Here is a 25,759-nt window from a genome sequence, read left to right on the forward strand (position 1 = left end):
ATGAGACACAAAAAGTATGTCAAGACACAAAGTTACAAAATGGCATATTACTATATATATTAAATAGTGTATGAGTACATACACTAATTTTGTGTGTGTGTATAGTTGATAAAAGAATGGATTATAAACACAGATTCCTCTGAGCAAAGCCAAAAGGTTCCATGTTGGAATGCTTCCAATGACGAAGACTGATAAGCTTGACTTGTATTGTGTTTACAATGCAAAGTTCACAATTCAGTTGTTTATTTGACTGCATTTCTCTCAGACAGTCCAATATCACAGACTGCTGTGCCAACAGACACATAATATAATACTTGTTCTTCTGTTTTTCAAGTGACAAGTGGTCGCAGAGGCGCTGGGTGGCCCAGCAAAGGCTGCAATTCTGGGGAAGCAACATCAAGATGCCACTTGGAATCTCTTTCTTAAAGTCAGAGTTGTCCTCTGAAAAGACTTGGTTGGATACTGCGAACCTGAAACACCAACCAAAAGTAATTCTCATTAAAATGTTAAAAATTCCAGCTCTTAAAAGCGTTGCTTTGTATAGTCCATGCCGATGATATTTTTTTAAAAACAAAAAAAGTATTTAATGTCACTTTCACACACACCAGGAAACAGTCACGTGCAAAAACTGCCATCTGGGGTTGAGAAGAAGGAAAGGGGTTCATCCCCACCAAGACTCGGTGCTGGCCATGTGTCCTTCCAGGCAGGTGGGGTGCAGGGACCTTCTCCCCAGAGGTGGGTCCCGAGGCCCAGGCAGTTGAGTAGGGAGCTCTGTCAGCCCCATGGGGGTAGAAGCGAGGTCACCCGCCTTCCCGCTATTGGGGACACCCCATCAGCTCCTCCTCTCTTTTTTTCCAGCCACAAAAACAATATGTTGGTAAGTTAATAGCTCCAGATGCTTTTTGACTTGGAAGCAAAGGTAAGAAAGAGACCACATGCTTGCTTGTCAGAGAAAAAATAAACTAAATCCTTAGAATTAGAGAAACATCTCTCTTGATGCACCCTCATTCCCTTCTACAGAAATGAAAAGGGACTCTGACCATCAGTAATAATTGTTGACACAAGTTTCTGAGAAGAGCCTACACTGACGAGTATTTGGTGGAACATCAAGAGCGTGGAGTTAAAGCAAATTCAGAGCCCAGTTCCATCTCCTAACCTCACTCCTGCGTGTCCAACAAACTAGCTGACATCTCCACTCAGCATGCTGTAGTCAACGTCTCCAAAACAATTCATCAAAACTCCTCGAGTTCCCTCTTTCAGCATCACCCACGGAATCATAGGTATCAGCCTTCACTCCTTTCTCTCTCACATACCACAGGGTGTTCCTCCCAATTTGGTGGCTCATGCCTCCTCCAGGAAGGTTCTCTGCCCCTTTGCCCACCTGCATATCCAGCCAGGTGGCCCTGCTGGCCACTCCCACAGCCCTTTCCATCTCCCCACTAGCCTGAATGTCCATTCAGGCTCAGACCAAAATATCCTTGGTGTTTGAATCTCTGCCTTTAGCGCAGAACCTGCCACAGAGTGAGCAGTTAGTACATTGTAATTTATTAATAAACAAACTTGGGTGTCTAATTCTGCTTGACCATCTATGATTCTGTTAAAAGCAATACTTGATAATGGAGCATGGCTGTCTCTTAGAGAAAGAACTATTGTCACTGATGATGATAGCGAATAGCGCCAGGGAATGTATAAGAAAAAAAAATGGAAAGGTACAGCAGCCTGGAGCTATTAAGCATTGGAGAAAAATCTCAAAGGGCTAAAGGATCTTTGACATCACTCTGCTACAGAACTATAGAAGGGTGAGGCAAGCACTGACAAACCTGTGTTGTTCCAATGCTTAAATTTTGCTAAATTTATTTTAAAATTAAAATATATGAAGTGTTTCCCTGAAAATAGCAATTATCCTTTATATGTCCAATGATCTGTAATACAAATGGTCATAATTTATATTATGAATATTTACAGCAAACAATATCTTTCTGGCATCTACGTAGGTCCTTTCCATACATTTTTCCAATAATTATTTTATCAGCCATCAGGTTATAAAAAAAAAGAAACTGAGGCCCAGAGAGAGATTGAGACAACCCAAAGATTGCTCGGCTGGTAGGGGGCAGAGCCAGAATGGAAACCAAGCATTTGAGCCCAGCGGGCGTGGCTCAGGAGGTCACGGTTTGATTACCAGTCAGAACATATTCCCAGGTTGTGGGCTCAATCCCCAGTGTGGGGCATGATCAGTGATTCTCTCATCATCGATGTTTCTCTCTCTCTCTCTCTCTCCTTCTCCCTTTTTCTATGAAATCAATAAAAAGGTCTTAAAAAAAGAAAAAGAAACCTTGACTCCAGGGTGGCACACCTCAAGACAATGCCATGTGGCCTCCCTGAATAAAAATGTTGGTCATAACGGAAGCACGTGTGTGACACAGGACAAGCACTACTTGGTTCCCTTAGGAGCCGCTGTCCACATATTTAGACTCCAGTAACGTTCTTTTCAAAATGTCATCTTGCCTATGATGATTTGACCATGTGCTTTATTTTTCATTACCCTTGACTGTGTTTGAATGATTTCACAAATTCAATATTATCCTGTCATACATATAAGCAGTAGCAATGGTGTGTTTGTGATCAGGGGCAGTTAGACATGAAAAAGTATTTTGCAACAATAAAAGTTCATTTTGATCAATCTTTTGTCTTTGGAAAAAAATATTGGTCATAGTTTGAAAATTAAAACATCATTGGCTTGAATTCTGATGAGAAAGTTTATTCTTCGAAGATCACACTCATCTGTAAAACTCTACATAAATAATTAGAATGTATGTATTAATTTTATTAAGCATTTTTATCATTAGATCTTCAAAGAGAATCTAAGATTAGGGTTTCATTTAGGAGAAAAGCATGAACCTCCACAGCTGAAGGAGACACTAATCTCCCTTAGGCCTAACAAGGCAGCTTTTCCCCTCTTTTTTTTTGAGGGTGAGATCTTAAGTTGATTAAAAAGCATTTGAGCATTTTCCTCTTTACAACTACAGCTTGCCTTTGCAGTTTCGCTCTTTATAGAGGTTTCTGAGGTCTGGTTGTAGACCACAAACCCTTGGTATTTCCTCTGACGGGGTCCACAACAGTCCCATCCAGGGAGCAATCTTCAACTTCTTTTCCAAAACTTACAATTTCACACATTACATCATTTTATTTATCCATGGAGAACACTGACCTGTCAGCAAACCTTGACCTGCCCAGGTGTGACCAGCAAACTCCATCAGAGTCAATGAACCTTTTCGAGGGGTGTCTGACTGTTAGAAGAAAAATAAAGGATGAGTTTTAGGATGAGTTAGAAGGATGAGTTAGAAGGATGAGTTTTATTGTTTCAGATACTTTTTTCCTTGTTTGACATTTAGTCAAAAGTATATATTTTTTACATTCAATATTATTTTGTATAGATTTCAGGTGTACAGCATAGTGGTCAGATAATCATATACTCTACAAAGTGTTTCCCTGATATTTCCAGTCCCCACCTGGCACCATCAACAGATGGTACAATATTATTGACTAGATTCCCTATGCAGTACTTACAACCCCATGACTATTCTGTAACTACCAATCTGTGCTTCTCAATCCCCCCTCCACTCTAGCAACCATCAATCTGTTCTCTGTACCTATGGGCCTGTTTCTATTTTGCTTATTTATTTTGTTCTTTAGATTCCACATGTAAGTGAAATTATATGGTATTTGTCCATCTCTGACTTATTTCCATGCTGAGACAAATGGTAAAATTTCATTCTTTTTTATGACGAATATTCCATTGTATGTATGTATGGGTACGTGGCACAAATTCTTTATCCACTTGTCTATTGATGGGCACTTGGGTTGGATATTTTTTTAAATATGTTTTTATTGTTTTTAGAGAGACAGGAAGGGAGAGGGAGAGAAGCATTGATCAGCTGCCTCCTGCACATCCCTTTCTGGGGATTGAGCCCAGTTATGTGTCCTGACCAGGAATTGAACTAGTGACCTTTTGGTACATGGGACAAGACTCAATCAACTGAGCCACTCTGGCCAGGGCATGGGGTGGATATTTTTAAAAACCAAAGTATAGTTAACACAATGCAGTATACAGATCATGCATATGGAAGTGTACACTCGAAACCTGTATGATCCTATTAGCCAATGTCACCCAAACATTTTAATTAAAACAAAAATAAAAGCAAAGTATAGTTAACAGAGAACCTACCCGGAACGTATGGGTTGTGCTGGGCCTTGAAAACTGTTCCACAGTCAGAGATCTTTCTCGAAGAGGTGATCGTTCTACACTATCGGGTATTGCACTTAAAACATGGTTTTGTGCATGCCTTCCTCTGTACTAAATGGGAGATAATATGTTATTGTTTAAATAAAATTCAAACCTTAAAAAAAAACAAAAAATAATCTATATATGCTTCACTCCTTTAGTCATTCATTTATTCACTTACTTGAAAACTTATTTATATGTTGGTAAACATAAGATCTAGTAAGCATAAATATAAAAATATTTTAATTATGGAATTGTGTTATTTAACCTAATAAAATAGCAATGTCCTAATTGGTAAATATGGGGTAAAAACCTTTACTACATGCAATTCTTAGTATTAAACTATAATACAAATGTAGTTCTGCAGTTGTGAAGCATCTGACTTTTTTTCAGGTGATATTTACCTTCTTTTGTGATTTCACGCCCATCCTCAATATTCTAAGATTAAATATTAAAGCTTTGCCGCTCTGACCTCCTGGGAATGGGTCCATGGCTATGCTCAGGGAGGCACAGGGAATGCAAGAGAAAACATTGCCTCAGCGTTTGTTCTCTCCCTAAGCTTTATGTTGCCACAACCTGGTGCTTCTGTGTTCTATAAAATAGACACAAGCCACTTGTGTCATAGCAAAGCATGTGGTCATTATAAAATGTTTGTGCCTGTTATCAGCAGCACAGCTTCACCAGACCTTTTCCATTTGCAGGGCTGAGTTGAGCTTGGCTGAAGAAGGGATTGCTTCTACACTGCAGTAAACATAGTAAAGTTAGCAGGAAAAATGAGAGCTGATAAAAATGGCAGGGGTATGTGATTGAGCTCCTCATTTATGCCAGTCGTTATTTAACATCTTTACATTCATTGAATCTGTATACAAGTAACAATTTTTTGAGGTAGCAATTATTATTGCCCTTTGATAGATGACAAAATTGAGGCTCAGAGAGATTCATTTATACCAAATCACACAGAGACTGGGTGGCAGGACTTCAACACAGTCTGCCTGTCTCCTGACCTCACCTTCATGCTATTTTCTGCACATCATCCTGGCCATCAGGTATGTCCTGGACACCTAATCTCCCTCATTTAGCATAAGCCATGTTTTTATTTCACAAAATAGTGAACAAACCCTGCCAGCCCCTGTAAATTCTCACAAGCCACTTATTTTCAGGAAGCAGATTATGGAGACATTTTGTGTTAATGATTTCACTGCAAAGTACCAAGATTATATGTTGTTTGTTTGAACGGTGCACTTTAATATAATGGAATGTGTCTTACAGAGACAGGCCGAGATCCAGGAACTGCCACCTTCTGCTCAGCAGGCTCGGGGCCTATGGGGGGTAACCTGCTCCGTGCGGTGTGGACTGGTGGGGAGGACATGTGGTCCATGCCAGTTTGCCTGTGAACACAACAACACGTAACTGAGCATCTAGGAGTCAAGACAGAGGACACACCTTACACAGCTCCTGATGTGAGCTCTTCATCACAGTCCGCCTTCCAAGAGAAATGAGCTGAGTTCAGGAAGACAAATGTGGGGAGGGGCCTGGCACCAGCTAGCTCTGTCACCTTCTCCTGAGCAATCGCCATCAGCCTGTATTCACTGAGTGACCAGCTATTCTGCCACAGGGCAGAACAGAGAGGTAATGGAACATCTAGTTCTGACCCTTATGGAATTTACAAGTTATTGAAAACACATAAATAATTAGAGTACAATGCAATGCAATTTATATAACAACATGTTATGGCACATGGTTCTGAATAGAAGCACTGTAGAAATTTAGGGAATAGAGTGATCAATAAAAGAACAAAATTAAGCCCACCTGGCAGGGCTCGGTGGTTGAGCGTCCACCTATGAACCAGGAGGTCACAGTTCGATTCCCAGTCAGAGCATATGCCCAGGTTGCGGGCTGGATCCCCAGTGGGGGGCACGCAGGAGGCAGCCCATCAATGATTATCTCTCATCATTGATGTTTCTCTCTCTCTCCCTTTCCCTTCCTCTTTGAAATCAATAAAAAAATATTTTTTAAAAGAAGAACAAAATTAATTATAAATGTGCAGGGGCTAGATTCAGAAAACCACCAAACTTTATGAATCATCATAAAAATGGGGAGGTAAATATGTTCTTTAATGGGCAACCTAAATATCGTAAAAATGTCAGTTATTCCTACATTTTCAACAAATTTAATGCTATGAAGTCCAATGTGAAGCTTTTAAAAAAATTTGACAATATTGTATAGTTATTTGTCAGTATAGGAGAGTAAATTTTCATAAAAAACAAAAGAGTAATGATGATAGGATGCTTCCCATATCAGATATTAAAATGAAAAATAAAATTGCCTGGCTCATGCACAAGACTACAGATGGCTATTCTAGAAACAGATTACAATTCCTTTATTCATGATAATAAAGTTGTGAAAATTAAAATAGGACCATTTTTGACCTATCAAGTTTTAAAATACACATACTACCCAAAGTTTTGCAGCTGAATGAAAAAGTTAGTCTCCTGTATTATCAGTGAACCTATCAATTGGTAGAACCATTCTGGGACAAACTTTGAAAAAATGTTCAAGGGCCTTAAAAATATCCACAACATTTGACCTGGTGTCTTTAGCTCTAGAACTACATCACCAGGAAGCAATTTGAAGACATCCTTATTTAGATTTACATAAAATGACACTTCCTGCACATTACAATAATGAACATATAGACCAAAAAAACCCCTCAATAATAAAGAAATAATAAATTACACATACCCACATGATTATATTCTAGTCATTAAAATTATGATTTTGAAAATATCTAACAATATGGAAAATATAAATAATATTAAGTAAGAAAATTATGTAAAAAGTACTACATTCTACCATAGTAAGATAATGTTAGTATTAGAAAAAAAGACAAACATTTGTTTTTGACAGGACAAAAATAATCTTACTCTTTTAATGTGTAAATCACAGATATAAAAAAGGTACATAAGTTGCACAGTATATTTTTGGAATATTAAGATTCCATAGGTTTGGAATAGTTGGAAATAGAGTATAAAAGGGCCTTGAGCATGGCAATATGGAAAACACATGTCTACAGAAAGGGAGGGGCTGAAGTAAAAGGGAATGTACAGTTGGAAGTGTCCAAACTCACTTTAATAGGAAATAGGAAAGGTTTTGATGGTGGAGCCCAGTCAGGCTGGGAGGAAGAGGAGTGAACCAGTCACGTGCTCTTGGTTCGGGTGTGGGTGAGGAATGGGTCCCAGGCAGCCACAGTGATAACGCAGGAGGGAGAAGGGTCCTGAAAGAATTAACAGGACAGACCCACCTAGAACTGGGAATTTCAGCTCCAAACTGTGCAACACACACTGACCTGTGAAAAAGCTGGAAGTGGCGCTATGAACCCATCTTGAAAGAGTCCAATTACTGGCTAAGCACTGGCCAGTGCTTCCACCATCCACCTCCCGCAGGGGGACCTTTATTTTTTATTTTTTAAAAATATGTTTTTATTGATTTGTAGAGATAGAGGAAGGGAGGGAGAGAGCAAAACATCGATGCATCAACAACGATCTGCTGCCTCCTGCAGGCCTCCCCGCTGGGGATCAGCCTGAAATAAGAGCATGTGCCCTGACTGGGAATCAAACCTGCGACCTCTTGGTATATGGGTCGATGCTCAACCACTGAGTCACACTGGCCAGGTGCAGGGGGACCTTTAATAACTCCCTCCCTTGCTGCAGAAAGCCTGTGGCATGACGGTCCAGGTAGTGCCCCCAAAGCGAGACAACACAATGGGGGTGCCAATAAGTTATAAATGCAGCTAAGAACTGCTGTAAATACTGGTGAAACAAAATTCATGCCAAATATTCAAATGTTAAATATGCAATTCATGTCAATATTCAAATGCATAAACAACTTAGAAAAGTGTCCACATAAGTTTGACAGAGGATGCTTTGTCTAGAATAATCCAGGAGCCCTAAGTGACAAGGGCCTCTGTCCTCTGTGACTTTTGTTTACCATGAGAGAAGCAGGACGTACAGTCTAGTTCCCGTAAGCACCTCCTCACTGTCCACATTGGGGGTTTTCATTCTCTGTGAGTCCAAAGTGAGAGAAGGCAGCCTCGTGTGTACCGGTGTCTTCTTTGCAGGAGTCTGTAGTCGGCAGGAGTCTGAGATTCGTCCCAGACGGTGGCGGGCCGCAGAAAGGCTACTAGCCCCCACACTCAGTGATTTGTCCTCTTGTTCATTCCTGGGGAAGGGAAATCAAGTTAATTACTGGGATGCAAGCTCTGTGAGAATAGGGAACATTTGCCCATGACCAGACACCGTCAAGAACAGTGCCTGGCTCCTAGGCGATACTCCTATTTGTTGAAAGGATAAACAGATTATTATTTCCAAATCCGTTTCAATTTCAATGAAGAATTCATCAATAGAGAGAAAAGATCTAAGTTTCTTATTGTTTATGATCAAACATTATAGCCCACAAAATTAAGAATTCACTGCTGCATTCCCTTTTTCTTTTTTAAAATATATTTTTATTGATTTCAGAGAGGAAGGGAGATGGAGAGAGAGAGAGAAACATCAATGATGAGAGAGAATCATTGATCAACTGCCTCCTGCACGTTCCCTACTGGGAATCGAGCCCACAACCCGGGCAATGTGCCTTGACTGGGAATCAAACTGTCACCTTTGGTTCATAGGTCAACAATCAATCACTGAACCATGCTGTCTGGGCCCCTTTTTCTTATCTGCCCCAATCTAACAGTAATCCTTCTGTGGTCGATATTTGAATAGCGTGTTTTTATCCTCAAACACTGGCCGTGACCTGCCCTGAGTGTGATTCTCATTCTCTCACGCCCTCCACAGTCCGGGTGTTCACGTGTGCGCAGCACAGGGAGGAGGCTGGGTGGTTATTTCTCATACGTACTGCATCCTGTATGCAAAATAGGTCGGTCTCTGCTGAAGTGGTTTTGCTTGAATTGTCATCACACCATTCAAATCACTATAAAAATTGTTGGAGAAGCGATGGATCTGAGGAAAGTAAAAACAATAAAAATTAAAAAGCATCCATAGCCATTGCCACCATGACTGCCTGCTGGAATCCACCGGAAGCAACGGCACATTCAGACTGGCTAATGGGAGGAACATTCAATAAAGGAGCTAGAGTTTATACAGAGGTGGGGAGCAAAATTAACAAGGAACAGCTTAATTCCCCAAGGCTTATTACAGTAGGGACACATGCCCACACTTGGGCCTGGAGCAACAAGGGTTGCTGCCTGGAGAAATGCCACCAATACACTGTGACCTGGTGGCCGGGAGAAAAGCAACACCACACCTCATGTTCTCTAATCTCTGAGCGCCCACAGGGGACAGCTGCTGGGCAAGACAGCCAGGGAACGCAGCCTCTAGGGCACCCCAGGGGGAGGCAGGTGCAGAGAGCACCAGGAGAAGCAGAGCAAAGGTGTCCCAGCTCCTGACCGGTCAGCTTGCTCTGGACCTCTCCTCCCTTGTCTTTCACAGCTTCCCCCTCTGCTTCCTGGCAACAGCATGGTACCTGGAAAACTCCAACCACCAGATCCAAAGGCTTAAATTTTTTTTAAATTTTATTAAATCTTTATTGTTCAGATTATTACATTTGTTCCTCTTTTTTTCCCCATAACTCCCCTCCTCCCAGTTCCCGCCCCACCCTCCGCCCTCACTCCCCACCCACTGTCCTCATCCATAGGTGCACGATTTTTGTCCAGTCTCTTCCCGCATCTCCCATTCCCCTTTCCCCCCCAAGAATAGTCAGTCCATTCCCTTTCTATGTCCCTGATTCATTGTAATCACCAGTTCATTCTGTACATCAGATTATTTATTCACTTGATTCTTAGATTCACTTGTTGATAGATGCATGTTTGTTGTTCACAATTTGTATCTTTACCTTTTTCTTCTTCCTCTTCTTAAAGGATACCTTTCAGCATTTCGTATAATACTGGTTTAGTGGTGATGAAGTCCTTTAGCTTTTCCTTATCTGTGAAGCTCTTTATCTGACCTTCAATTCTGAATGATAGCTTTGCTGGATAAAGTACTCTTGGTTGTAGGTTCTTGGTATTCAGTACTTTGAATATTTCTTGCCATTCCCTTCTGGCCTGCAAAGTTTCTGTTGAGAAATCAGCTGACAGTCGTATGGGTATTCCCTTGTAGGTAATTGAGTCTCTTTCTCTTGCTGCTTTTAAGATTCTCTCTTTGTCTTTTGCTCTTGGCATTTTAATGATGATGTGTCTTGGTGTGGTCCTCTTTGGATTCCTTTTGTTTGGGGTTCTCTGCGCTTCTTGGACCTGTAAGTCCATTTCTTTCACCAGGTGGGGGAAGTTTTCTGCCATTATTTCTTCAAATAGGTTTTCAATATCTTGCTGTCTCTCATCTTCTGGCACCCCTATTATTCTGATATTAGTGCGCTTGAAGGTGTCCCAGAGGCTCCTTACACTATCTTCGTATTTTCGGATTCTTTTTTCATTTTGCTTTACCGGTTGGGTGTTTTTTGCTTCTTCGCATTTCAAATCTTTGACTTGATTCTTGCGCTCCTCTGGTCTGCTATTGGGTATAATATTCTTTATTTCAGTCCGTGTATGCTTAATTTCTAGTTTCTTTATCGTAGCATCGAGGGTCTCATTAGTTTTCGTGAGGCTCTCAACAAGTTTATTGCAAGCCCTCAAAATTGCGTTTTTTAGCTCCATATCCTCCATTTCTGTCATGTTTTTTTGTCTCCGCATATTTTATGCTTTCTTGGTGCACCCCCTTGTGGTCTTTGTGCGCAGTCTTGTTCTAGTTAAGCCTTGATTGTTGTAGTTAATACTAGAGGGATTTGCCCACCAGGCTGACTGGCTGTGAGAATCACCTGTGTCTGCCCGGGAAAACTTCTGTCCTCTGTGGAGGTGCTAGTCTAGCCTTTGCCTGAGGCGATCTGGCAAATGGCTCTGCGCAGGGCTTGGGCGGGGCGGGTCGCATGGGATCAGCAGGGCGGGCGGAGGGAGCAGTTATGGCTGCTCTCAGTCCCGTTCCCAGAGGCTCTGCTTCACAGAACCCCGGCAGCCGCAGCAAACTTCGGAGAGAAAGCTACCCTTAGTTTCCAACTGATGCCGGACAATCCCGCTTCTCCCGTCTGAGTCTGAGTCCCTAGAGACTCGCCCGGATCTTGAGCCCAAAGTCTGAGACTCACTCCCGACAGAAAACAACAACCGCGCCCTCAGCCACCAGCCCGCTTTTCGCGCGCACCTCCGCACCTTTAAATTTTCCACACTGCGCCTCCTCTGAGCCTCTGGACGCTGCTGTCTTTCCTTCTAGTTGAAGAGTCTCTCCTCAGCAAAGGCTTAAATTTAAATTCCAGTTCTAACTGCTTCCTGGTTGGTGATCATGGGAAGATTACTGTGGAGCAGTGGTTCCCAAACTTATTTGGCCTACCGCCCCCTTTCCAGAAAAAATATTACTCAGCGCCCCCTGGAAATTAATTTTTTTTAAATTTTAATAGCAATTAAACAGAAAGATATATGTATTAATGTTTCTACCTTTTTCGTAAAATATAGTAAAGAAAGGTTTAAATTAGAAACATTGAAGTTTGAAATTATGAAATTATTTATTGAACTCAGAATAGAAAGGTAATACAAAAAAAGTTAAAACAAATGCACCTGTGGCCATCACTGCCCCCCTGGATCGCTGCAGCGCCCACCAGGGGGCGGTAGCGCCCACTTTGGGAATCACTGCTGTGGAGTTTTAATTTCCTGATCTCTAAATTGGGAATAATGACACTTACTTCATAGAATTATTATGGGAATGAAATTAGACAACATTGGTAAAAGCATGAATTAAGGGTTCAATCATCAATTCTTTATTCCAATTCCTTAATATGTCCAACTAGGATTCAAAATATTATTTAGACCTAGAGGAACCGGGTATCTGAGACTAGAATTCTATTCTGGGTCAAGAATAGAACTAGCAACTACAATCACATTTTCCTCATGTTGGATAAATGTACAAAGAAATGTTAGAGGAATAAATGAAGACCTATTGCAATTACCACTAGAATACTTTGACTATTTCAAAATAACTTCTCTTAGTATTTATTGGCACTTTTGCCTGTGTTGTCCATGTATTTTCTTTCAGCATTTATCCAAAAAAGAACATCAAAATAGATGTAGAAAACATTTCTTAATACTACTAAAAACCACCAAATATCTGTAAATAATTGCTTAGATATCGTCAGGCAAAATAAATAAACTTGAGAAATGGGAACATTTGCGCAATGTTCCTATTTCTCAAGTTTATTTCTTCTGCCTAATGTTTAACGGTTCCATGTTGTTATCAACTGTTCATTTCTATGTAATCCATGCTGCATATTTTACTATGCAAAGTGGGAGATGATGTTGAACCTGTCAGAGCAGTTTCAAGAGACCAAAACTTACAACAAACTCAGAGCAACTCCAACAACAAAAGCAAATAGGACTTATTGTAAAGCCTGCACACTGGAGAATAAAGCAATCCTGTTAGGTATTCCTGTTTAAACCACTACTCACCGAACTGCATGCCCTGTTCAGGCCTGTGTCCTTTCAATCTCACAAAGGCATTCTGTAGACTTGCTCCTGTGCTAGGGCATATTTTTGCCTCTGCCTTGAGTACCCTCCCCTTTCTTTTCAGCTTACCAAATCTTGCCTATTGTTTAAGATTCAGTTAAGGCCTTACTCTACTTCAAGCATGTCAAACTCAAAGGCTAACATGGGCCAAATAAACAAGGTTTAAGTTTATGTGGGCTGCAAAAAAAAAAAAAAGCTTCCATTTTCATGGAAACGTAGGCTTATGTTGATAAAGACATGCTGAATACCAAGGGCTGAAATAAATGAGTAATCATTAACATAAAATAATAGAACATTTATTAAAATTTAATATTTTTTCTTGAACATTAACTTACCAGACACTGAATAACTGCACAAATTAATAAGTGTAACGCAAATAAACCTATTTTTCTTGTTCTCCGAAAGCAAAATATTTCCTGTTGCGCACACCAAACAAGTCAGTACAAGACTAAAGATGTGGCAATTGGCTGCTATAATATTCGCTGCTAGTATTAGTGGAGAGAAATGGTGAGCCTGCTCATAAGGAGAGTAAGGGAAATGAATGCACAATTATAGTAATCAGTCATTAGCGAACGTTGTAGTTCATTATTAATAATTACGTATAACAGAATATTGTAAAAATTAAATTATGAAATTTTTAGTAAAATGTTTCTTAGATACCATTATATTGTCTGGGCTGCAAAAATATTCGTTGCAGGCAGCATGCGGCCCATGGGCCATGAGTTTGACATACTTGCTCTACTTTGTGAAGGGTATGCTGTTTTTCCTTTGAACCCTACATCATTTATGAGCTAAAGGACATGTAATTATTATGATATAATGAAATGTAAATAACATAATATGATATGATATAATACATATAATTAGCATCGGATTACAATAATAAAACTAACACTTATTGAGTGCCTACTCTATGCCACACAATGTCTTGTCTCCTTTAATTCTCATAGATAACAAAACCAGTTTTGAAAGAAAGGGGCTGATTCAAGATCACAAAGCTAATAAATCATGATGTCAGGCTCCAAACTTGTAGTCTATACCCAAAGCTCAACCTCTCATTCTACTCTACTACCTACTAGATTGCCTCATCTTGTATGTGTGCATGTGTGTGTGGCATGGCTGCACTCCCACCAACTAAATTACATGTAGCTTGAGACCAGGAACTCTCTCAAACCCCTTTTCCCTGCTCTCCTCTACACAAGATGGGCTGTGCGACACATAAAATCCCACTTCCTTAGTACTACCGAAGGTCTCCCATGAATAAGCTTTGCTTTCCACTAGGTCTTTGAGTAAGAATGCAATTCAACAAAAATTTACTAAGATAGTTAGTTGCTAGGTTCTGTGTTAGTGTTTGTCATATATTGACATGATATTGCCCTCACCACAATCCCTTGGACAACATATTACTATCCTCATTCTACAGATTAGGAACCCTAAAGTTTAGAAAAAGTTCAATCAAAACGTCCAATATAATTCCCCCTAGAGGTCTCTTGATTCCCAAATGCTCTGGTCTTGCCACAATGCCTCTGCAGGTCCCAGTATCCCATCCTCTAACCCGAAGTCCAATCACTGTTCTCTAAACATGCCCCATCTTACATTCCTCCATGCCTTTGATGGGCCTGAAATGACCCATGCAGACTTCCTACTCCTTTATTCTCCTAAAATACATTGCTTTTGCACATCATCCGCAGAATGTATTGCATCTGACTTGTTTTATACTGTTTGTTTTACTAGGTCAGGGACTATGCTTTCTTCATCTACATATCTCTTCAAAACACCTAATACAGTTCACTTCACACAAACTCAATAAATGTTGGATGAACCCATGTATACTCACTGACTGATTCTTTTATCACTTTGGTGGGAGGAGATGAGAACATTTGTAACCTGCAAATTGGCTAGAAATATTGGGGCAAACATTTTTTCTCCTCAAAAATATGGAAACAGTGCTACAGCTCAAAGCTGATGGAAAGTTTCAAATCGGAGTGTCCCCACTCTATTAAAGAATGTGATGATTCTATTAAACTCCATGAAATAAGTATTTTAAAAATTAGTCTTATTAACAAACAGACCCGAATATCTTGATAATAAAGTTTAATAGAATAGTAACCTTTTTTAAAAAATATATATATTTTATTGATTTTTTTACAGAGAGGAAGGGAGAGGGATAGAGAGCTAGAAACATCGATGAGAGAGAAACATTGATCAGCTGCCTCCTACACACCTCCCACTGGGGATGTGCCCGCAACCAAGGTACATGCCCTTGACCGGAATCGAACCTGGGACCCTTCAGTCCACAGGCCGACGCTCTATCCACGGAGCCAAACCGGTTAGGGCAGAATAGTAATCTTGACAAACTAAAGCCAAAGGTATAAAAACTGAAGGAAAGAGAGAGAGATTAGGGAGAAAACATTACCTGGTGGGTATTATGATGAAAAGCCAGGGAGATGCTTTGAGTTTCAGAACTTCTGGACGGGGGAACACTCATTAGATCAGTGTTAATACGGGAAATGAGTCCTGCGGAGATTTAGCCTCAGCAACTTTCAGTTTTTCTTTCTGTTTTCTTCTTCCTGTGTCAATAGAAAATACAATATTATTAATAACGTTATCTAATATAGGTACTTAAAAGTCACTGTTTAAAGAAAATATTTGTTCTTGAGTTACCATGAGTTTGCTATGGCCTTGGACCTTGCTAGAGAGAGCAGACACCCCATGGAGCAATTGGCTGACATGATACTTCTCCACATGTACATAATGAATGCCTATCATTTCAGTATTAGGCAGAAAAGTAGAGATTATATACGGAAACAAGAAAAATTCTCGGAATTTTATATCAGAATTAATCCCTTTGGTTAGAAAAATAATATTATTTAAATTAGCATGATTATTACTCCATTGTATAAATTGATCACATAGCACCGTCCACCACTAACATTTCTATGACTAGAGGCCCAGTGCATGAAATTCGTGCATGCGGGAGGGTCCCTCAGCCCAGCCTGCACCCTCCTGCAATCCAGGACCCCTCGGGGGATGTCCAACTGCTGGTTTAGGCCTGATCCCTGTGGAATCCCTGGCACCTAACCGCTCACCTGCCTGCCTGCCTGATCACCCCTACGCACTTTGCCTGCCTGCCTCATCTGCCCTAACCACTCTGCCTGCCTGCTTGATCACCCCTAACCCCTCTGCCTCCCTGATCGCCCCTAACTGCTCACCTGCCTGCCTGATGCCCCCTAACCACTCGTCTGCCTGCCTGATCACCCCTAACCACTCTGCCTGCCTGCTTGATCATCCCTAACCACTCTGCCTGCCTGCCTGATCACCCCTAACTGCTCTGCCTGCCTGCCTGATCTCCCCTAACTGCTTGCCTGCCTGCCTGATTGCCCCCAACCGCCTCTGCCTCAGCCCCCGCCAGCGTGGCTTAGTCTGGAAGGACATCTGAAAAGATATCCGGAAGTTCGTTCAACTGTCCAGTCTAATTAGCATATTACACTTTTATTAATACAGATTTGCTTCTGCTCAGTTTCACGTAATTTAGAAAACATTTTATAAAGCTAAATGCAATCATTATTAAATGATCTATGTTTACATTTTACTTTACATATAACATCATCTATACAAATAATAGAGGAATATGCAAATTGCCTGGGACACCATCACAGTAACAGTAACAACCGAACAATAGGCTGCGTGGGGCAACAAGGCTGGCAGGGGGTTTAGTGAGGAAAGACCAAACGACTGAACAGCAGGCTGCATGGGGTGACCAGGCCGGTGGTGGGGGGCAGTTGGGGGTGACCAGGCTGGCAGGGGGGACAGTTAGGGGTGATCAGGCAGGCAGGCAGGTGAGCAGTTAGGAGCCAGAGGTCCTGGATTGTGAGAGGGATGTCCGATCCTGGATCAGGCCTAAACCGGCAGTCAGACATCTCCTGAGGGGTCCCAGATTGGAGAGGGTGCAAGCTGGGCTGAGGGGACCTGCCCCATGCATGAATTTTGTGCACCAGGCCCCTAGTAAACAATAAAAAGCCAATATTCTATTATTAGAGATGAGTTAGGTAAGGTTTTTGTTTGATTTTTTTACCATAATACATTTTTAAAAATATGACTTCTAGCTTCTTTCTTGTGTATTTCTGTGGGTTTTTCCCCCAGAGTACATGTATATCATTTTTACAACTCAAAAAGGATAATGACCTTTTTGAAGAGATTAAAGATCACTTGTGAATGAAGGCAGAAAATGCCTGTCCCTCTAACCCCAATCATGCCCTACGTACGGCCAGGCTGGGGTGGGCACAGCGCTGACAAAGAAGGCCTCTTTTTCTTTCTTTTTTTTTCTTTAATATATTTTTATTGATTTCAAAGAGGAAAAGAGAGGGAGAGAGAGATAGAAACATCAATAATGGGAGAGAATCATTGATCGGCTGCCTCCTGCACGCCCCCTACTGGGGATCGAGCATGTAACACAGGCATGTGCCCTTGACCAGAATTGACCCTTCAGTTGGCAGGCTGACGCTCTATCCACTGAGCCAAACCATCTAGGGCAAGGGTCTTTTTTTTCTTTTCATTAGGTCAAGTTCACCAAATAAGTACCTGTGAGTGTAACTTCCCAGTTTTTTCTAATCAGCTCTTCCAGTATTTCTACCACATTTGTCCAGATGTGATCGAACACTTCTGCGGCCACAGCGTCTTTGATACAGTCATGAGGGGAAATGGGAGGAAGTCCATGCTTGCGCCACATCCCACAGTGGTGAGCTGATTTCTGTTCAAGGTGTTCATTGTCACTAAGGACAAAATCCATTCTAATTAATAAAAGAATCAAGGGTTAAAAGTAAATAATGCTACCTATCTACCTAACATGCACTCATAGATGTATATTAAACACATAGTAGAGGCCTGGTGCATGAAAATTCATGCACTGGAGGGGGGTCCCTCAGCCATGCCTGCCTGCTCACAGTCCAGGAGCCCTCAGGGGTGGGAGGCAACCCAGCCATCAGGGGAAGGCGACACCCCCATCACACCTCTGTTGCTGCCACTGCCGGCAGCGCAAGCCTTAGCCAGCCCTGGTTGCCTGAGCCTCGGGGGGCCCTGGGTGGCTGGGCAGCCGACATCCGAGGCTTGCCTGCGCCTCGGGCTGGCCCTGGGTGGCTGGGGGGCTGAGGGTGGGTCCAGCCGCACCGTGTGCCTGCCACTCCCCGGGCTGGGCTGAAAGGACTGTGGGACTCCGGCAGGGCTGAGGGGATTGGGCGCCGCCATCTTGTGGCTATGGGCGCCGCCACCTTTGTGACGGAGTGATGGTCAATTTGCATATTATGTCTTTATTAGATAGGATAAATAAACATCACATTCTTTTTTTAAATAGTGCATTATTTTTTAATGTATCAATTTTCCATTACAAGGCAAATTTTTAGTATATTATATGTGTAGCTTTTGTTTAAGAACCAAATATGCATTTAGTGCTGAAATTGGACCGTCCCCTTTGCCCTCTATACAGCCAGGTATAGGATACCAGGAGCTCCTGGGCACCAAGTCATGTTCACCATTATGCTAAACACAACTCTTGTTTTCTATCTGTACCATATTGTCATAAACAGCCTGGCTGGCATGGCTCAGTGGTTGAGCATCTACTTGTGAACCTGGAGGTCACGGTTCAATTCCTGGTCAGGGCACATGCCCGGGTTGCGGGCTCGATCCCCAGTGTGGGGCATGCAGGAGGCAGTCAATCAATGATTCTTTCCCATCATTACTGTTTCTATCTCTCTCTCCCTCTCCCTTCCTCTCTGAAATCAATAAAAATATATTTTTAAAATGACAAGAAAGGGAAGCAGTCTTTTAGCGTAGACATTTCCTGCCAGGAACTGGAAAGCTTTTGAGAGCACAATACTATCCAAAGAATGGAAAATCTTTTGGAAAGTGAAATATACACAAAGCACTAAATGAGCATGTAATCAAACTTATATACCAAATAAATTAATATTACTAAACCATTAAGTCAGTGCCAAATAAAATTCTACTCACTCTTCTTTTCTGTCGAAAGCGAAATATTCTTCGATTTTTCCATCCACATCGTAGACCTCTTCCTGCAGGGATGAACATGCCGCTATGTCAGCTACTTCTGTGCAGTCGGGACCTAGCAGGGCCGGGGCTGCAAGTGCTGCTGGGATTATTTGCGAGCCGGAGATGCACAACCTACGGGGAAAGCAGATTCTCCATGGGAGCTTGTAGAACGCCAAGAATACAATGTGTGCATGGTTATGGTAGGTCCTTAAATTATCCAGAAAGTACAGAGTCCCAAATTTGAAAGTCACTAAATATTACATTTAACAAAAGTCATGTCCTTAGAAGCAACATTTTTAACACGGGCATCATTAAACATTGTAAGGGCTTCTGGGAAGCCTACATTACTCTATGAATTTGCATCCTCTTTGCTACAATGAAAGGATGTCATGGCACCGTCCCAAGTACATGTGACTGGCATGGAGGCATTCACTGAAATCTGTTAGTGAGCACAAGAAAATGGCTGGAGCTGTAGTTCTTCTGCTGCTACTGCCTTGGGGCTTAGGATCCAGTAGTTTTGATTTTGTATCTAGCTCACCTTTCAGAGATTCTTTGAAACAAAGGTTGAAAAGTTAACTCCCTTGCCCAGCCAATGTGGCTCAGTGGTTGAGTGCCGACCTATGAACTAAGAAATCACAGTTCGATTCCCAGTCAGGGCACATGCCCAAGTTGTGGGCTCAGTCTCTAATGCGGGGTGTGCAGGAAGCAGCTGATCAATGGCTCTCTCATCATTGATGTTTCTATCTCTCTCTCCCTCTCCATTCCTCTCTGAAATCAATAAAAATATTTTTTACTCCCTTGATATCAGTATTATACACACACACACATTGTCGTCTTTGTCGTCATCATCATCATCATCATCAATTTAGAATCAGAAGCATCTTATAAAAATAATGCTTTGTACCTTCCCTTCAATGAAATCTAAACTTGCAAAGTGGTGGAGCCGAGGCTCACGGCTGAGACAGACATGAAAAAGTATAACTAAAATGCCATTAAAACTACCTTTTGGAAGCAGTTTGTAGGAACTTACTGCCTGATGTTGCTGCTGCGTTGACAGGCATCCGGGGAGGATTCGTGACCTGCAGAGCGAGGCTCGCTGCCCTGGAAGTGGCGGACCCCTTCATCGGTTGGCAGGATGACCTGTCTTCCTAATACTCTGCAAGATTTAAAAAAATAGAAAACTATTCATATTTTTATTGGATAAGGTAAAGTGTTTTGCAGTTTTAAAAGTCATATAAAATACTATTTTGAAGGAACGTGTACGAAGCAATAAGGAACATACTGGCACATGGGAAGTATCCTGGCATCACCGAAAACCACAGGCTTTAAGGGAGAGGCCAGACTCTTCTTGCCACTGACAGACTTGAGGCCAAGTTCTCAGGCGTCTAAGCCACTCACTCAATATGTTTGATTGTGTAGGCAAGATAGAATGATAACAGTCACCTGGAGATAAAGTCTATCAGATCCTTACATCTAGGGCACTGGTTTTCAACAGTTTTTGTCTCCTGGCACATGTAAACTAATTACTAAAATTCCCCGGCACATCAAAAAAATACATATATTTTTTGCCACATGAATTTTTAAAACATGTCATACCTGCCTGTTTAGCCAGGGCACTGACTTTTTCCCCCTTAGATTGTCAAATAAAAAAATGACAATAGCCAGCACAACAATAGCCATTGGTTGTGAATGATTCAAAATTACTTATTTTTATTGTCATATCAGCAAAAAATATATTTTTGGTGTGCTGCAGAATTTTAGTAATTAGTTTACATGTGCCATGAGATGGAAAAGATTGAAAACACTGATGGAGTGTAATGCAAGCACACAGAAATTCTCTATAAATGTTAACTAAGATCTACGTAATGAATAGGAATCTATAAATATGTATACTTGGCTTATGTTCCTTGCAATAGTTTCTTCTTCTATCCTCCCTCCTTCATTTTTTATCTTAACTATGTGAGTTAACAGTGACAGGAGCAGGTCTCAGTTCCTGACATATTGGCAGGCTCCCCAGGCCTAGAAAAGTCAGCGCCCACAAGTAATAGCTAAGGGACCTATTGCATTCTCTGAGGCGGGAGGCTTATAGAGGACTAAAAAGAAAAGATAAAAACCTACCTAGTCAAGAATTTTTTAAAGGTACCTAGTGGATGTCACCAGAAGATCTGCTGATACCTGTATGAATATCCTCATTTACCTCCCTGGGCACAATACAGAGGACCTTCGGAGAACCTATATGGATTGCCCCCTAAGTAGTTTGGCTGAGTAATTGAAAGAAGAAAAAACTTCCCTTTATATCCAATCTATAGTCTCCATCTTTGATATAAAACAACAAGTGATCCCTCCTACATAAGGAATCTTGGTGCAATGGTAAGGTTCATCTTTCTAATCATTCAGCAAATAATTACTTTGTCCCTCTTCCACCCCCAAGCTGTGTCCTACTTTCAGTACTGAGGACACACACGTGTTGCTCACATACTAGTGAACACGGAGGTAAAGGGTGACCTACCATTCTCGTATTTGTTCTGAGGATGAGCTAACTGCTTCTCAGAAATTAAAATGCACTTGAGTATAGGGATGTCTCAGTAGTTCCTCAGCTGCCATCCCAAAAGATGCAACATCTCAGTAAAGGGCACGTGTTCTAGATACATATTTTGACCAGGCAAGTGTTTCAGTCAAAATGTACTCATTGTGTTAAACAAGTCTGGAGTGGGCGGTTCCAAAACCCATTGTGGTGAATTACTATGAATTACCCCCCTACCTCAGATGGATGGATCGTCTCGCCCACTCGCTGCATTCAGCCATGAGGTTCTGGGTCTGTGGGCTCACTTTCCCTTCGAATAACATTTCCTCGACCTCCCAGAATAACTGCTGTACTTTCTGTGCACTGGCTTTGTCAAACTCCTAAAACAGAAATGCACATTTAGTTGCATGACTAAAAGTTGTAGACATAACGGCTTCGTAATCCATGATGCTAACATATTTAAAGCACCCATTATGACAAGGTAGAAATAAGTGGATTTTGTGGTCAGACACACCAGTGTTGCAATTTTCAGTCTTCTGATAAATTGCATCCCACTCTGACGCACAGTTTCTGTAACTACTACATGAGTTATGAGACATATTTGAGATTTTACATAGATATAGTGATAGATATAGGTATACATAATGACACAGATCTTAATATAGATCTTAATATAGATACTTACATATATATATATATACTAGAGGCCCAGTGCACAGATTTGTACACAAGCGGGGTCCCTCAGCCTGGCCTGTGCCCTGTCACAATCCGGGACCCCTCAGGGGATTTTGGACTGCCTGTGGGGATGGGGCCTAAACCAGCAGTCTGACATCCCCTGAGGGATGTAGTAGTGCGGAAGCGGCATGCAGCCAGGGAGGAGCCCGAGCCCACTGCTCCCACTCATCCTGGCCCTGCTGCATCTGCTGCCACCTCCGCTAGGTAGCGCTGCTGCAGAGGCGGGAGAGGCTCAAGCCACTGCAGCTGCGCTCACCAGCCATGAGCCCAGCATCTGGTGCCCATCAGCTGAGCAGCGCTCCCGCTGTGGGAGTGCACTGACCACCAGGGGGCAGCTCCTGCATTGAGCATCTGCCTTCTGGGGGTCATTGTGCATCATAGCAACCAGTCAAACGGTTGACTGGTGAAACGGTTGACTGGTCACTTAGGGTTTTATATATATATAGACGCACACACATACACATACACACACACGTGTATAAATATGCAGACATATGTCTCTCATATGGTTGGGTGAGACCGCATCTAAGCACATCTGCAAAGTTCAAACTATTTCTTTCTCTGATGATACCACTGAAAAGGAAAATGGCTTTTATAGAAAGGGCCATTCACATTCTTTCCATCAATGAAAAAAATCCTGAGGCACGATTATTAGGGTGAGGCCAGAGTATTAATTTTTCCTGCTTGACCTAAAGAGGTTCTTGGACTGTGGCTACAGTGAAATGTGGATAAGAACACTTTTCAGGCTTTCTACGTGTTCTCGATGGTTGGGAGGCAACAGTCCTACAGCCCTCAGGTCCAAGGAGGAGAATGTGAACATTACCAGAATTAGGAGAACCAACACTGACCAGGCAGCCTCCAGAGTAAACGCCTGGTTATCTTTTCTTCCAGGGATGTGTGAACCTGAAATCTAATCCACAGCTCAGGGCAACGAAGTGCATATTCAGTCTGACATACCTGATCCAAATGGTTTACTCAGCTTGATTTTCATAGAATGCTAGTCAATATTTTCTGTGTTACTTCTTCCCTCCAATTGATAATAAACTAGATTCCCAGGTTGCAAGGGAGTTGAATTCTCTTTTAAAATGCAAATAAGGAGAAAATCAATATTAACATATGTCTCTTAGGAGGAAATTGCTTGGGTACAGCCTGCGAGAGGGCTTACTTTCCATTTTCTCTTCATTGCATTTGGCTGCTTTTGCAAATATTCTCTATCAAAAAGTAAATAAAAGTGTTTAAAAGCAACTGTACGTTCTGGAGTAATGTGCATTCTACAAATGAAAGCCATAAGAGTCTCTCTGGATAATTACATGAAAATCCAGAATTTGGACAGTGTGAAGCCATGACTCACAGCCTTCTTCCCACCTGTACACTCATGAGCAGAGTGCGAGTGGGGGTGGCAGGGAGTGGGCGTGAGGTGGGGGCTGCTTATCAGAAGTGAGAGCACATCTCTGAAGAGGTCCTGAGTGACTCAGAGCTGACTCCCTCCCAGCGTCCCCTCCCACACTTTGCAAATCGCTGCTGTAAGATGGTAGGAGGAAGAGGGGCAAGTGGAGAACTGCTTTTAAAGAGAGCAAAGAAAAACAGAAAACAAGAAAGTGCAGGAGACAGAACACCCACGGGCTACAGCGGAGGCTCCCAGGCACAAGGGCTTCACAAAAGGCCTCGACCGGGATGCTCAGGGGCACTTCAGGGGCTACGGGGGCAGGAGGCTGTGCAATCGGCAGAGCACCCAACAGAGCTGTGACTAAAAGCTTGCCTGGCTCAAACCCCACTCCCGAAAATGACAAAGATAAGGTCAAAGTTAACAGTTTCCACAACACTTAGAAGGTGAAAGTAAAACATCTGCTTAGAAATCCTCTAACCAGGGCGATTTTTTAGTTTTTACTTCACCCAAGTTTTCCTCTTGAGTTCCTACTGTCAGCGTCTGTCCTGAATTTCCCGCCATAGATTTCATATAAGAAACTAAATGTAACACACCGAGAGGGAGGGGAAGGAAGTAGAAAAAAACAAAACTATTAATAGCTGAGACTTTGAGATATGGAAATATAAGTGATTTTTGTTTTTCCTTATTTGTTTTGTATTTTTAAGATTTTACATGTGACATAGAAATGATTTTATATGTATGGTGATGTATGTATATAATAGGTAATGCTTTTAAAATTTGTAAAAAGATATTTTTAAAAATAAGAAAGCAGCCCTAGCTGGTTTGGCTCAGTGGACTGAAGGGTCCCTCGGTTTGATTCTTGTCAAGTGTACATACCTGGATTGTGCCCCAGTAGGGGGCGTGCTGGAGGCAGCTGATCAATGATTCTCTCTCTCATCATTGATGTTTCTATCTCCCTCTCCCTCTCCCTTCCTCTCTGAAATCCATAAAAATGTATTTAAAATATAAAAATAATTAAAAAATAAGAAAGCAACTCTTCTTTACACATTGTAACCATACAATTATCCAAAGTATTCTGACACATACTTCATCTCTCCATGAGCAAATGGAGCTCCTTTCGGTAGATAAACCTGTGGTTGAGGTCGAACTCTGCGTCGCAGACCCGGACCAAGAGCTGTGGGCTTCTGTGGGTGTGGGGCTTCCACTGGATGAAAATGATGACACAGACTCACTGCAGGAACAAACGGAGGCAACATAAATAATATTTCCTGGGAAGAGGTGGGGCTGGAAACTGGCTTTACCTCTCTGAGCCACTTCCTCGTTCTTTCTTTAAATACATTTGTCAAGTTCACAGCACACAGAATTTTAAAATACTGATGCAATGTAACATTTCACTAATTTTAGTTTTATCTGAAAATAAAACTGCTTGTTTACTTTTAGAAATTCACAGCCAATCTCCGATTTTGTTTGCCATATTCATTATGGGCATGTTTTGTTTTGCAATCAGAAGTGTTTCATAGGTTAATACTTACCAGGTATATTTATCAATGGCTTTCTGCACATTTCTTGTAAAATGTGTAGGTAAAGGATCTTTGTTTTTTACAGGAAAATTGTGTTCCCCAGATCCTTCTGATAGTCCTCTTCTGAAAAATAAAATATTAAAAGTATTTTTAACATAATAATATAATTTTATTCATTAAGACTTTTAAATTTTCCTTTTGTATAAAGTTGCTCCCTCCCTCCTGCCATGTCCCCCTACACATGTGCACACACATGCTACATAGCCATCCAATGTGAAGGAATCAACATTAAATTTATTTTTTGTCAGATCAGCAAAAAACTATTTTTTGTTGTGCTGCAGAATTTCAGTAATTAGTTTATGTGCCATCAGATGAAAAAGGTTGAAAATTGCTGCACTTTATAGATAGATCAGGTTGATCTTGCTCACTGCTATTAGCAAATGCTACCTTAGGAAAACTGTTCTTGTTAACTTGCACCTCCCAGCACATGTCTTAGTATGCCTCTCTTTGTTTGTTTTTATTTCTTTAAACTTTTTAAATTTTTCAATTACAGTTGACTGTCAGTATTATATTAGTTTCAGGTGTACAGCATAGTGGTTAGACATTTATATACCTTACGAAGGGATCCCCTGACATTTCAAGTACCCACCTGGCACCATACCTACTTATTACAATATTATTGACTATA

General features: G+C 41.5%; 1 protein-coding gene across 1 annotated transcript in view; it reads right to left on the bottom strand.

The window, feature by feature from the left end:
- Positions 1–207: 207 nt before the first annotated feature.
- FAM149A (family with sequence similarity 149 member A) overlaps positions 208–25,759 on the bottom strand; it is a 31,035-nt gene continuing 5,483 nt past the window's right edge. The window contains 14 exon segments of the mRNA XM_023757163.1: positions 208–470; positions 3,209–3,287; positions 4,226–4,354; positions 5,550–5,670; positions 8,291–8,500; positions 9,179–9,282; positions 15,277–15,377; positions 15,380–15,430; positions 17,442–17,632; positions 18,867–19,037; positions 19,936–20,061; positions 21,667–21,809; positions 24,638–24,782; positions 25,084–25,194. Coding sequence (XP_023612931.1) covers positions 397–470; positions 3,209–3,287; positions 4,226–4,354; positions 5,550–5,670; positions 8,291–8,500; positions 9,179–9,282; positions 15,277–15,377; positions 15,380–15,430; positions 17,442–17,632; positions 18,867–19,037; positions 19,936–20,061; positions 21,667–21,809; positions 24,638–24,782; positions 25,084–25,194 — 1,756 coding nt within the window. The 3' untranslated portion in view covers positions 208–396.

This window comes from Myotis lucifugus, unplaced genomic scaffold, assembly GCF_000147115.1.
Source record: "Myotis lucifugus unplaced genomic scaffold, Myoluc2.0 scaffold_102, whole genome shotgun sequence".
NCBI lineage: Eukaryota > Metazoa > Chordata > Mammalia > Chiroptera > Vespertilionidae > Myotis > Myotis lucifugus.